General features: G+C 52.8%; 1 protein-coding gene across 2 annotated transcripts in view; it reads left to right on the top strand.

Moving 5' to 3' along the window:
• RNF123 (ring finger protein 123) overlaps positions 1-14,221 on the top strand; it is a 47,348-nt gene that overhangs the window by 26,762 nt on the left and 6,365 nt on the right. For both annotated transcript variants that reach the window (XM_059480258.1, XM_059480257.1), the window contains 4 exons: positions 6,526-6,665; positions 6,814-7,002; positions 8,561-8,636; positions 8,797-8,881. In XM_059480258.1, coding sequence (XP_059336241.1) covers positions 6,526-6,665; positions 6,814-7,002; positions 8,561-8,636; positions 8,797-8,881 — 490 coding nt within the window. The remainder of the gene's footprint in view (positions 1-6,525; positions 6,666-6,813; positions 7,003-8,560; positions 8,637-8,796; positions 8,882-14,221) is intronic.

The raw sequence follows: 14,221 nt of genomic DNA, 5'->3' as shown, positions 1-14,221 counted from the left end.
CTGAGCCCAGAGTGGCCCTGCTGCCTGCTGGGGACTTACTCTTGGGAGGGCTATTTTAAGGCTCAACCAAATCAATAATGAATGCTGATTTAATTGAGGAGGGACAGGGGACTCAGAGGTGTCCTTGAGATGTTGCCCAGGGAAGGAGGAGGAGGTGACCCCCCTCCCCTTCACACCCATCAGTCTTCACCTTGTTGCAATTTGAGCACTGGCAGAGTCAATGGGACAAACTGCTGAGCTGAGGAAATCCCTGCTTGTCTGGGTCTGCTGCTGCAGGCCAGGCTGAAGGGAGTGTGGGCAAATGCCTCTTCTCTGGTGCTCCAGCCTTGTCCTGCTTTTGGGATGCTTCCTTGGAGGGCTGCACAGGATGGGGAGGTTTCCCAGGCTGCCTCACTCATCCATGAAACACCCAGAGCACAGAGTACCTGGTCTCCTCTGCTGCCTCTTGCCTGGGCTCACTGAGGGCCAGCAGTGGATGTTGCCTGGCTTACCCAGGGGGGACAGAGGCTCAGAAAGGTCATCCGTGTCCCTGCTTGTTCCTAGAGTTATTCCTCAGCTCCACTGGCACTGAACTGCTCTCATGAAGCAGAGCCCTCCCTCAGTTTGGCTCCTGAGAGCAGACAGGGGTAGTTGTGCTCGGTGGTGCTGCAGGGATTTGTTTTGCTTTCACCATGCCGTGTTGGCAGCACCAGGTGCTGCTCTGGCACACACAGGTGCTGCAGGGACTTGTTTTGGTTTCACCAGGACGTGTTGACAGGGCCAGGTGCTGCCCTGGCACACACAGCAGGAGCAGGGACTTATTTTAGTTTCACCAGGATGTGTTGGCAGGGCCTGGCACACACACAGGTGCTGCAGGGACTTGTTTTGGTTTCACCATGATGTGTTGGCGGGGCCAGGTGCTGCCCTGGCACACACAGAGGGAGCAGGGATTTGTTTTGCTTTCACCATGCCGTGTTGGCAGCACCAGGTGCTGCCCTGGCACACACAGGTGCTGCAGGGACTTGTTTTGGTTTCACCATGATGAGTTGGCAGCACCAGGTGCTGCCCTGGCACACACAGCAGGAGCAGCAGCGGTGGCTCTGTGTTGGGCCCAGCCTGGCTTGGGAAAGCAAGAGCTGCAGGATGGCTTCAGATTGCATCACAGGGCTGCTCTGCCCCAGCCTTCTGCCCACACAGCCCCAGGTGGAGGGAGGGTCGGTGGGACCATGAGATCATCGAGCTGAGATGTTGTGCAACACAGGACAGAGAGTTCACTCATGTCCCCTTCCCAAGTCCAGCAAATTGCCTAAACTGAAGAGGACTTTCAGGAGGAAATCCCACCTTGATCTGACAACACCAAAACCATCAGCTGCTGGTAGTTGAGCTGTCCAAGCCCTTCTGATGGTGGTTGTTCACCCTCAGAAATAAATCCATGGCTTATGATTCCTGATGAGAGTCTTAGCATAGTTTGGATTGGAAGGAACCTTAAAGCTCATTCTTGTTCCACCCCCCTGCCATGAGCAGGGACACTTTCCACTAGACCAGGTTGCTCCAAGCCCTGTCCATCCTGGCTCTCAACACTTCCAGGGATGGGGCGTCCAGAACTTCTTGGGGCAACCTGTGCCAGGGCCTCACCACCCTCACACAGTAAAGAATTTTTTCCTGATATCTAATCTAAACCTGCTCTCTCTCAGTTTGAAGCCATTTCCCCTACCTAACCTCACCTTCTGCCTTCCACTTCTGCTGCCTTTCTCTGCTTTACAACATTTTATTCTTCAGAAGCACTTGTGTACCAGGGTAAACTCATTTCTTGCTCCTTTTCTGTGAGCCCTGTGGGGTGTTCACTCTTGCCATGTTTTTAGCAGCCCCAGAGGTTTTGGTGCCATGCAGGTGGGAACTTTCCCTGATGTGCTGGTGATGGAGCCAAAACTCACATTAGCCTGTTTGCCAGGGCTTTGCTTTGGAGGCACACAGGATCCCAGGAGCCCTGGGCCATCCTGATGCCTCACACCCAACCTCATGGATGTCTCATCCCCCAGGTGCTGCCTGCTTCCCTTTGCTCCCCTCTCAGTGTGTCTCTGAACAGGCACTGAGCTCACAGATATAGCTGGAGCCTTTCAAAATCTCACATTGCTCTTGGGTGGAGCTGCTTTCCTTTGGAATCTGATCCATTTGGGGCTTTCCTCTTCTGTGCTCAAGCTCTACTGTAAATGCTGCTGTGTCCAGAGACCCCTCGGGCTGCTGACCAGAGGTCTCCCAATTAGCCCTGTTAGAAATCTTGCTGGGTCATTAGCAAACTATAAAAGTACATAATTACATTCCTGTAATGAAAGTATGTGACTGCTTCTTTACCATTATCTAGTAGGAGCACTTATTGAAGGCTTCCACTTTGCCTGCTTTATTAATTTTTAACTCTCTCTAATAATGGCTTCTGCTACTATTATACTTTCTGCCATTACTACTTCTATTAAATAATTCTGCTATATTTTTTCCCTATACTTGAAAAAACTTTGCATTACTATGGTCAGTCAAGGATGTTTTTTATGTCTTCTCCATTTATTACACCTTTTTCTCCTTGCTTTTGCCTACCATTTCCTATGTTTGATTATGTTCACTTTGCCTCCTATGTTTTAACTTAGGTCTTTGCTTCATCATGCTCTCAGTGACCCTTTTCACCCAGATGCTTGCTGGAGCACTGGGGCTTCTGGCTCCCTCATAAACTTCTTCAAGAACTCGGTGTTTTAATTCACCGTTTCCCTACCTAGATTTCCTTTTCCTCTATTCTGTTTATATTTTTGCAGGAAAGTTTCTGTTGTGGAAACATCAGATGTATCTCCAATCCCTTGGTTCCATGCTCTGTTGCCCACATTAAATATATTGAGGTCAAAACTTCTGGCCTTGAAAAACTGCCAATTTATGTTCCAATGACTGATGCTTATCTGCCATAATGCAGGCTAAGCCTTGATTGAGTGGCTTTTGTGTTAGGGAGGTGCAGATTTTGAAGCATTGATGACTTCCTAGTGCCAGGATCAAGATAGTTTCCCCGTCACTGAGTATCCACAGGCTCCCTGTGAAATGCCATCCCTGCCTGCAGTGGCACATAAGGCATGTGGCATTGCCCAGGAGGGCAGTGGTAACTCAGGTGGGTGAGAATGTCCCAGCAGAGATGAAATATTGCAAATAAAGATGGGCACAGCACCAGGACTGGGGTTTGCATACCAGTAATAATTACCTCTTCTGGGAACTTGTGCAAGGAGTGAAGCTGTTTGTGCTGTGTTCCAGGGCTTGTTCCTTACATTGCTTTCAAAGAGTAGCAGTGATCTTAGCATCTTTAGATTCAGAATCCTCTTGGGATCAACAAAAGCCAAGGAAATAATTGTTTCCTGGTGTTAGGTTTAAAACCTTCAATAAACCTATTTACCTGTGGAGAGGTTTGACAAAAGGCACCAGTTTTCAATGCTCTTATAGTCTGGCACAGTCTGCCAGCACCAGGAAAAGTATTTAAGGACCCAGAATTGCAGAATCACACCACTCTTTGAAAAAAGACTATGAGGAAATAGTCATTGACTAAAAATCAGGATAAAGCAAGTTATTACAAGCATGGGGCCATCCTTCAAAAACCCAAAGCTGCCTTCAAATGAGGTAGACTTTGGCTGGGCAGCTCATCCTGGAATCTGTCCTGACTTGCAGTGTTAGTAAAAGAGGCTTTGGCAGCAGACCAGCAGGACAACAGGCAGAGTTCCTCCATGAGGAGTGGTGATCTCTGCCTAGAACTGCTTTGGTGCTTGAAGGCTGGAAAGGGACTAACACATCAGCAGTTTTAACAAAAAGCAGTTTTTACATGCTGAAGGGAGGCTGGGAAAAGAAGGCACTGAAAACTTAACCCTGTTAAGAAGACTTTTCAATTCTGAATGACTGGGAGAGAAAACATGGATAGAATTCAGCATCACCAAGTGTAGAGAGGTGGAGTAAGAGTGTGCTGTGCCCCTTCACCCATCACTGACAGAGAAGTCAAGGTTTGCCCCAGCATTGACTCCTGGGCTTCTCTTGTGCCTCAGGACAGTTCCTGAGGGTTATCCTTGAACTGACAACCTATTGTAATCTTTTAGAGAAGAGCAGCTTGATGTTCAGTCCAAGGATGAATTACACAACAGGAATTGTGAGGAAAGCAAACCAGAACAAAACCAAAACCACATTATGCCTTTGTGCAAATCTGCCACGTGGTTGTGGTTTGGATGCTGTGTGTGCCTCTGACTGCACCTCTCCAAGGAAAACCTGGGAGAGGTGTTGGGCTTCAGGGAGGTGTGGCAAAAGGGACAAAGATGGGACAGTTTCAATGGGAGAAACTGCACTGCCTGGGGCTGATCCTGTACAAAGGACTGTCATGAGGATATGGAATCACAGCTTGCTGGAGGAAGTGACTGGAGAGGAGCATCTTGCTGTCTCTACCACCAGAAGGAAGGGGTTACTGAGAATAAATATTAACAAATAAAGCGAGTAGGAGCCAAGCTCCAATCTGAATTCCTCCTGCTACACACAGCTGAACTGTGGAATGTTGCTCTGAGACATGTTTAATGCTAAAGGCTTACACAGTTTCAGAGGACTCTGGGCAAGAAATCCCCAGAGGAGCAATAAATATGTAAAAAGGATGTCTGGCTTGGCCTGTCCCTGAGCCACGTGTAGCCAAAGGCTGGGAAAGTACATGTGGGTGGGAGCAGGACATCAAAGACATTTGTTGTGATGAAATCCCTCCCAAAAATGAGCTTTTAGGCAGGATCAAAGCTGGGGCACTGGCCTGCTTGGGGTTATTATGCACTGTGAGATTCAGTGAGTGCCCTCCATAATAACAGAAGTTCACTGCACTTGCTAGTGGGTATTCACAGAATAATTTGTCCTGTTTCCATTTCAGATGACAGCCTCCTGTCATCCCTCCCTGGCTTTGCTAATCCCAGCTAGCAATCTGCCTGTAGTTATGCCTTGCTCCTTGATCCCTGTGGATGTGGTGGAAATTGTGCTGTGTTTGCTTTGCCACGCTGGCCCTTCAAGAAGGCTGCAACCCCAGAGAGCTTCTGCAGTCACAGCACAGCTTGTTCCTCCAGGCATGGCACTCCTGGTGCTGCCAGGGTTTCCACCTGCTGTTTCTAATAGCCTCTAGTAGAGGAAAATGTGATTAGATTGGGGTTTTTCCCTATAGCTGGTAAATCTGCTGATTTCTCTTTCCAAGCCCTGAGTTTTGGGGTGAGCTCCAATACCCTTCCCTTGTAGTGCTGAATGTTCTGTGAGCCTCTTGCTGACAGTGGGTCCTTCTGCTGGTGAGCAGCATCTGTCCCATTTGTGCCCCCTTCTTTTCCCTGCCCATCCATGGGGGCTGGTGTCCCACACAGCCTTGACTGCGCTTCCCAGATGCTGGGCCTCACCTCATCTGTGGTCTTGATAATGAGGAAGTCCAGAAACGAGATGCCACAAAACCGAGGGGATGTGTCTGTGCTTGGGCTGAACCTGGCTGGGGAGTGTGGGCAGCTCTGCCTGAGCCTGCTAAGGGCAGAACCAGCCTCAGCTCCCTACAGAAGCCTCTCAGGAGTGGGATTTACTGGATACCTTCCTCCCCACACACAGGCAGACAGGCACAGCTATGTGAGGCTGTGCTGGCTCCAGGCAGCTGCTGCCACACTGGTATCAGGAGCAATTAATGCTGAGCTGACCATGGGCCTCTGCAGAGCTGAGCAAGAGGGATGCTGAGCTGCAGGGCAGTGCTCCTGTGCATGTGGGCAGCAGCAAGCACAGAGGGCTCTTCCCTGCCTAATTCAGGTTGGCATTGGAAAGAAGTGCTGGGAGGCCCAACAGGCACGATCTCTGCTCAGAATAGTCCTTGTGCCAGCTCCCAGTGTCCTGCCATGTCTGCTTACTGAAAGGTGTAGCAAGCTCTGAGCTGGCTAGGGCCCCATGGGGGGCCAAGGCTTAACTATAGGAATTGCTAAATCACGATGAAATAGCAAAAGAAGCCCCTCTCTTCCACCTTTCAGACCCCAACTTATCTCTGTAACCCCACAGGTTACTTTTCCTTAACCCCTACTATTGGACAAGTTTGGATCCCCTCATACCCCATAAAAAGGGCTGGTTTAGCCCATTCTGGTTAGAGAAGCCATCACTGGAACCCTTCACAGACCCCTCAATAAAACCATCACTGTGGAACCCCAGGACATTTTTCTTCTCCTCTCTCACATCTGCTTCCCCACTAGCCTGGGCACCTTAGCAAGCAAAGAGCTGGAATCCTAAGGGAGCTGATAATCACTAAAGAGCTGATAACCATTGGGCTTGCTAAGGTAGCCAGGGGCTGAGAGCAGCCTGGGTACTTGGATGCTCTGTCCCTGTGAAGGACTGAGCTATCTGCCCCTGCTGCCTGCTTGGGGGCAAATCAGCCCAGCAGGATTAGTAAGGCACAAGCCAACACTTCCCAAGCCCAGGGCTGGTCTCTCAGCCTGCCCTTGCCCCTGGCTCGTGGCTGCCCTGTGCCCAGGCCCTGAAGCTGTGTCTGTGTGGTTTCAGAGCCGTGTCCCTCCACCCTGCTGCAGCGGCACATGGCAGACCTGCTCCGCAGCGACCGGGACCTGGCCCCCAGCTTCCTCAACAGCGTCCTGAACCAGCTCAACTGGGCCTTCTCTGAGTTCATTGGCATGATCCAGGAGGTGGGTGTGCCCAGGGCTGTGGGCTGCAGCACTCCATGGGTGCTGTGCCCTGCACACACAGGGGCTCAGGGCACAACTCACTGGGCTGGGGGTGGCAGCCCTCCTTTGGGAAGGGGCTCCTTTTGAAGCTGTCTCCGTTGCTTGGCAGATCCAGCAGGCAGCAGAGCGCCTGGAGAGGAACTTTGTGGACAGCAGGCAGCTGAAGGTGTGTGCCACCTGCTTTGACCTGTCGGTGAGCCTGCTCAGGGTGCTGGAAATGACTGTCACACTGGCCCCAGAGATCTTCCTCGACTGGAACCGCCCCTCCTCAGAGCTGCTGCTCCGCAGGCTCGCCCAGGTACCCTCTTGTGTGGAGAAGCAGCATCTGGAGGGGCGTGGGGACCCCTCTGCCCTCCCTGTGGATGTGTGCTGAACCAGGGGCTCCTCTTGCAAGTGCTGTAGTTCTTAGAGGTGCTGCAGAACAGGTGGTGTTCCCTAAAATCTCTGAATATCGCTAAAATCTCTGAATAGCCCTAAAATCTCTGCATATCAACTGCTCCCCTCCTTTGCAACTGCTCTGGTCACAGCTGATTTGTACCTCTGCTGGGAGGGAGGGTGACAGCTGCTTAAATCTTCCTTACGAGGGGCCAGTAAATGCTGAATTCTCCTGTGACAAGCAGTGCCATGAAATGTGGAGAGAAGGTGTGATATATCTGGGTAAGGAGCTGTGGAGAGTGTAGCTGGTTTCACAGGGCACACACTCCAGTGTTTGGGCAGGCATCTTGGTCCTTTATCCTTCAGTCCTAGAATTTGGTGCTAAATGTCTCCACTTTCCTGCCACAGTGACTGGGACAGCCCCATTCCAACTCACAGCACCCCTTAGGCTTCAGTAAATTCATTTATTTTCTAAAGCATGAGCAATCCTGGAGAGCCCTGAGGGCAGCCTGCCCTTGTACACACTGGGTTGGTGCAGAGCAGTCAGATGTACCTTGGCAGTACCACAGAGGTTCATCTTTGGGCTCAGGGCTCTGAGCAGATGAAACAGAGCAAGAGGTAGCAGGGTCTGGTACCATAATCATGAGGGAAGTGCTCAGCTGAGTGAGGAGGAAAGTGAGAGGCCCTTAGCAGGTGGCTTTGGCAAGCTGGGGAATGTGCAGCAGAGAGTGGGGTGCTGCAGCTTCCTCCTTGCTTTCCTGCTGCTGTTATGAAGCCATGCCCCAGCACTGACCAGGCCCACAGAGGGGTGCAATGTTCTGCTATTGTGCATTGGGGCAGCAGGAAGAGGGATTTTGCATTTTAGAGATGGAGCTCAGCTTGCAGCAGTTCTTCAAGCCTGGAACAGTCCCTGCTTGTCCCACTGGGGGTTTGGGTGAGAGCTAATGGTGGCTAATGAATTGTGGTCACAGCTGATTCCATCTCTGCAGTTGCTCTCTGCACTCACCCCATGCTTCAGAGCTGTAGGTCCATCCTGCTGCCAGCTCCAGGCAGGGCAGGACCTGGGCTGTGCTTCACCCTGCTGACTCTGCTTCTGCCCAGGGCTGCCAGCTCACCCTTCACAGGCTCTGGCTGTCCTGGGGACTGTGGCTTCTGCTTGCCAGGGGCTTTTCTCTGCAGAAGTAGCTCAGCTTCTGCAGGTGGGAATTCAGATTGAGGTGGGAGGTGACATTCAGGTGTCTTGACCTCAGACTGACTCTTGTCTGGGAGGTTTTGGTTTGGTACAACCACTGTGATGTGGTACCAGTCCTTCCATGCCAGGGCCAAGCTAGGTGTGTGCTGTGAACCTCCCGCTGTGCATCCACCAGCTCTCAGGCACTGAGTCCAGACTATAGGGACATGCTGCCCCAAAGCTCTTCGGATGCTGCTCACAGGAAGGCCCGTCCAGAAAATACAAACCCTCTCTGCTTTTCCCTCCACAGCTCCTGAACCAGGTGCTGAATCGTGTGACAGCTGAGAGGAACTTGTTTGACAGAGTGGTCAACCTCCGTCTGCCAGGTGAGTGAGTGCCCTCTGTGGGAGTGTGCCTTGGGGAGGGAGGGAGAGGTGCCTTGGGCTGAGGGTTAGTGCAGAGCTGGGTGGGATCAGACCTCACACCTGCCTGCTCTGCCTGTCACACAGTGACAGAAGCTCTGACCTTTCCCTTTTGCTCCCACAGGGCTGGAGAGCGTGGACCATTACCCAATCCTTGTGGCTGTGACAGGGATCCTGGTCCGGCTGCTGGTGGACACTGATGTTCAGGGGTGAGTGCCTTTTGCCTTCCAAAGCACGGGGTCTCTGTGTGTGGTACTGCTCTGGGTGCTGCAGTGGGGCATGGGAGGTGTTGCAGGAGCAGCATGGGGTATGGAGACTAAAGTGAGGTGAAGCTGATGAGTGTGGAGCAGGCAGAAACCAAAGAGCCACATTCCCAGTCTTGCTACTGCTGGGTGCAAAGCTCCTTCCTGTGGTGGTGGAAAACCCTTGTGAGAGGTGGCTATGGTGGAAAACCCTTGTGAGAGGTGGCTGTGGTGGAAAACCCTTGTAAAAGGTGGCTGTGAGATGCTGTACTGCCAGCACATGTGCACCTTCCTCCTTGGGATGGGGCTGGCACTGTGTGACAGGACAGCTGCTGGGGGAAGGTGTGGGTGCTGCGTGTGACAGGGCTGTGCTGATGTGGTGACACATCACAGTGCTGCAGCACACAGGGATGGCTGGAGGGGAGCTCATTGGAGCTCCTTCACCCTGGGCCCCTCTTAGGAAGGCATCCCAATGTGTGCAGAGCTCTCTGGCTGCCCAGACCTGTGAGATGGTCACCTCACACAAAGGCGAGACAAGTCTTCTCCCGGCACTTGGGTGATGCTGATTTTAAGATTAAACAAATCTTGTCTTCACAGTAGCCAATTATTCAGAGAGGCAGCACTAGGGGAGTGTTGTGGCTGGACAAAGCCACAGCTGACCTGATCATTTATGTGTCTGTGTCTGCTTGTACTGAGCACTGCAAATAGACTTATTCAGACACTCTGCAGCCCGGCCCTTGCTGTCTCCCAGTGTCATTTGCAGGTGTTTTGCCTGGTCACTGTTTGCTGCAGGCTGCTGTGGGAGATGGGGCTGTTCTGTCTGTGCTGCACACCCTGCTTGTTTTCATGTTTGGAGCACACAATAGTGTCTGGCTTTGCAGGGAGCAGAGTCCCAGCTGGCCGAGCAGCTCAGCCCTGCAGCCACTCTTTCAGCTCCTTCTCTCAAGGACTCAAAGATGTACACAAATATATCTAATTATAACCTGCCTCCCGTGGCTGCTGCACCACTCTTACAGCCCCAAGTGTGACAGTGGCAGAACCTGGGCACAAGGGCATTGATCAGTGGCCTTTCTGGGCTCTGAACAGAGGTGGGTTTTGCTTGCCCTCAGAGCCTTGCTCTGTGGAAAGGGCAAACATCATGAATTTGCTGCCACAACTAGACACTTCTTCCTGAAGGGAAGGGAGAAGTGATAAAACCCTTCCCTGCATGCCAGCATGAGAAGTCCTTCCCTGCCTGTCTCTCCATTGAGCATGTGTCCCAGGTCAGGTCACTTGTCAGCTCAAAATGGGGAAGTGGAAGGATTGTTCCTCAGTTTATCACACTCCAAAGAGCACTGGGAAGATGGCAGTGGGATATCAGTCACATCCTTCCTAGCCTGCAGGGAGTCCTGAAGAGACAGAAAGCTTCCAGACTGTTCTTCCCCTGAAAAGCCTGTTGTGCTTTGGGTTTGTGAATTCCAGGCAGGCAGTGTCATCACCAAGAGGCACTGTCCCCTGTGTGCCAACAGCATCCTTCATGCCTCAGGCTGCACCATCACAAACCAGAGACACTGTGCTCCAGGGAACTGGCAAGTCTCTGATGTTCAAGGGCTTTGTAGTCACTTCCCTGAGCTCTGGAAAGGAGAAATAAATGCAAAATAGTGGAATGATGTGTGAAAAGCATCGTGTCCTTAAGGTGGACCTGAGTGAGCAGAGAAGCAGAAGGTGGAACAGGAGGAAGCCCAGGGAAAAATATCCATGAAGCAAAATTCTTCTGTGTGATTTTGCAAAGCCATCACTAAACCTGAGGTTTGACATGTCAGTGATCTATAAAAGGCAAGCAAATGTTGCAGGGGAGCCACTGAGGTCAATCAAGACAAAAGAACCAAGGCAGGCAGTGTGGAGACCCTCTAGTGAGCAGAGGGGATGGCAGAGACCAGGCAGAGATCACAGGCAGTGTCAGGGGAAGGGATCACTGAGCCCCCACACCCTTGGCAGCACTCTGAACTGAGGCCTGGGTGTTGCACCCCTATTACAGAGCTGTCCTGCTCTGTGCAGCCACACTGGGAAATGGCAAACAGAGGTGGGATGGACAGAACCAAAACACTGAGGCTTTTCTGCTTAGCCCTGCTTTCATCCTCTGTCCAAGGCACCATCACCACAGGCTGCTGAAACCTGGGAGGTACAGCTGGGGTAGGAATCACCCAAAACCCAGGGAATGGTGCCTGTCCATGGTGCCTGGCCCAGAGCACAGCAATGGAAGCCTGTGTATCCAGGTGCAAGAGTAAGGAATGGAACAGGAGAATTCAGACCTTTCTATTCACACTCTCATGAGAGATGATTGCCATGGCTGAAATGATTTAAAGGGTCCTGTGTGTAACCAGGCTCTCCAGAGCAGACCCATTCACATCAACTCATCTGTACACAGCTTTCCTTTTTCCTTTCTCGGTGCAGCAAGCAGGATAATAGGACAGGCTTTAGTCCTTCCCCAGAAGCACTCAGCCTGGGCAGTGCTGCAAGCTGGTAGAAATCTCTCCCAGGCGCCATTTGGTAACTCCCAGATTGAGAGAAATCATTAACAGAGAGATTTTCCAACCCACATTTGCATGTAGGAACGTCCCTGTGGGAATTACCAGGGACAGGGTGACCCTGACTGGATCCCTGTGAGGAGGCTGTGCCCCAGAGAATGAGGGCAGGGACAGGACCCTGGGAGACCTCCTTGCCTTGGCTGTGCATTTTCTGGTTGCCTCTAACCCAGTAAGCAGACACTGTGCCAGGCCCTTGGTTGGAAGGTGCTGCAAACATCTGGGACATGGGGAATGGGCTCATCTGGTGCTGAAGGAATGAACTCTCATTTATGGGACGAGAACATTGCAGTGGGGAAGTTCAGTAAGTGAGAGCCAGGGCCCTGCCAGCTCATCCAGTCGTGTTCTCAGGCTGCAATCAGATGCCTCAGCTGCTCCTTTCCCAGCACAGGACACTCATCCAGGCATTGAGTCCTCCTGCTGAGGACTCCTGGCATCAAGCAGAGCCATTAAAGCACAAGGAAAGGGAGCATTGCCCAGGCTGGGCTGTGGGGAGAGCTGATCCATCATCCCCGTGGTCCCTGGATGGAGCAGGCTGTGCTTTTGAGGGAGCAGAGGTGCATTTCCTCCCTGGCTCGGGCAGGATGGGCTGTGCTGCTCCTGGGGAGTGCCTCCTCCCACCCTCAGCTCTGAGAGCAGCACTGGGAGTGCCAGGGGCTGGCAGGGCCGAGGGCAAGGATGTCCCTTTGCCCCTTTGCTCCCTCTGCAGCCTTAATGACTGAGCAGGGAGGAGAGGAGATCTGCCAGGCTGAGCCAGGAGCTGGGCTGGATCCACACCACAGACCCTGGCTGTCTTCAGGCAGTATCAGCCCTCTCTTTGTCTGCTTGCTAAATAATTGAGCAGATTTTCTATTAAGCCTCTTTGAGAGTGAGCTAATGGAGCAGTGCTGGCCAGAGCTGGTGTCAGATCCTGGTAAGAGGCAGGGGAAGGAGTGAGGCCCTGAGGTGAGGCTGTGCTCTCCTGGGTGTGAGGGCAGGCTGTAACCAGGACTGCCTTTGTGGGAAGTGAGAGGCCATCCCAGAGTGGAAATGGGCTGGGTTGTGTCAGGGCAGGGCCACTGCTCTGCTCCTTGGGTTAAAAAAGGAGTGTGGTCAGTGTTTCACAAGCTGCCAGCTCCAAGTGCTGCATCCTGAGTGATGGGACTGCCAGGGCTCTCCCAGCCCCTTGGGGCTGCCAGGCACATGCTGGGAGGCTGGAGCAGCCTTGCTGATTTGAGCTCTCTGGAAAACTGTGAGCATCATAAGGGAAGGATCCAGGCCCTGCCGTGTCCATCCTTGGTGATAGGGGACAGGATGGGACTGGCAGTCAGTGCTCCCCCATTGTCCTGGCTGAGGTGTGAGGTGCCAGAGGAGACAGGAGGCAGTGTTGGACACTGGTCCCCAAAGCCAGTCCTTACCCCAAAGCCATCCTTATCCCAGAGCCATCCTTATCCCAGAGCCAGTCCTTATCCCAAGGCCAGCCCTTATCCCAAGGCCAGCCCTTATCCCAAGGCCAGTCCTTATCCCAAAACCATCCTTATCCCAGAGCCATCCTTATCCCAAGGCCAGTCCTTATCCCAAAGCCAGTCCTTATCCCAGAGCCCTCCCTATCCCAAAGCCAGTCCTTATCCCAAAGCCATCCTTATCCCAGAGCCATCCTTGTCCCCACACACGCTGGCACAGGTCCCTGTGTGCCAGGGCCAGGCAGATTTTGCTGACCCATTCCTTTGCCCTGCAGAGTCCAGGAGCAGGAGGGAGGTTTGGCAGGGGGCCAGGGCTGTAATGGTGGAGGTGGCTGCCAGGAGAGGACAGTGAATTCCTTGGGGAAGATCCATTAGGTTTCCCAGCTCCTGCCTGTCAGAGAGGCTTTGCTCCTGGCTGTTTTTCCTTGCTGAGATGTTCTGCCTTTCAGGCTGCTTAATGAACAGTTCAAACCACCTCCCAGTGCTCATTGGAGCAGTGTGGTGGTGTGGGATCCTTCCTGAGCACCAGGAACGTGTGAAAAGCAGCAGCAGGACTTTCCTGGGGAGAGGCAGAGGGATCCCTTGAGGGCAGCACGGATACAAATCTCAGAGGAAGGCCCTGGAGAACAAGCCTCAGCTTTCCTGAAGGGATAGAGAATTGCAGCCAGCCTAGGAGAGCTCTTCTGGGCTCTTCCAGGCTGATGTGTCCCTGGAAAGGCCCCTGGGAGCTTTTCTTACACTCCCTGAGCTTTCCCCAATCTTCAGTCCTTATCCTCAGCTGAGGATGCAGGTTTGCAGGAGCACTAATGCCTGGTGTTGGCAGTGGGGAAGGGGAAGATTTTTGGGGAGACAGACAAGAATGGTGATAAAGGGTGAGTAACACCCACTCTGGGTGCTGGGGCCCAGAGCAGCACTTCATCTTTCCTTCTGGAGGAAGGTGTGCTTAGAGGTGGCACATGCTCTGCCTGAGCCTGGCTGCAGTCAGCTGGGTCTCTCCTTTTCCCAGACATTCCCAGGTTAAATTCAGACCTTCCCTCCCATGGGATCCCTGCCATCAGCCAGGGGTGATGGCAGCACCTCGGCTCCACCCTCAAGGTGCCACTCACCTCTGAGTCTGACACTGCCACACCTCGGCAGCCCCCGTGTGGCTGGCACGGCGGCCTGGCCCGTCAGGACACTGCACAAACACGAGGTGACAGGGCCAGCGAGGGCACGGCCAGCGGGGCTGTCGCTGTGCATCTGTCACCCCCGGCTGCCGCGGGGCAGGAGCTGCACAAAGGCACGGCAGGAGCGGCCTGGAA

Source organism: Ammospiza nelsoni, chromosome 11 (assembly GCF_027579445.1).
Source record: "Ammospiza nelsoni isolate bAmmNel1 chromosome 11, bAmmNel1.pri, whole genome shotgun sequence".
Classification (NCBI taxonomy): domain Eukaryota; kingdom Metazoa; phylum Chordata; class Aves; order Passeriformes; family Passerellidae; genus Ammospiza; species Ammospiza nelsoni.
The sequence above is the reverse complement of the archived record's forward strand: the minus strand, read 5'-3'. Positions and strand labels throughout refer to the sequence as shown.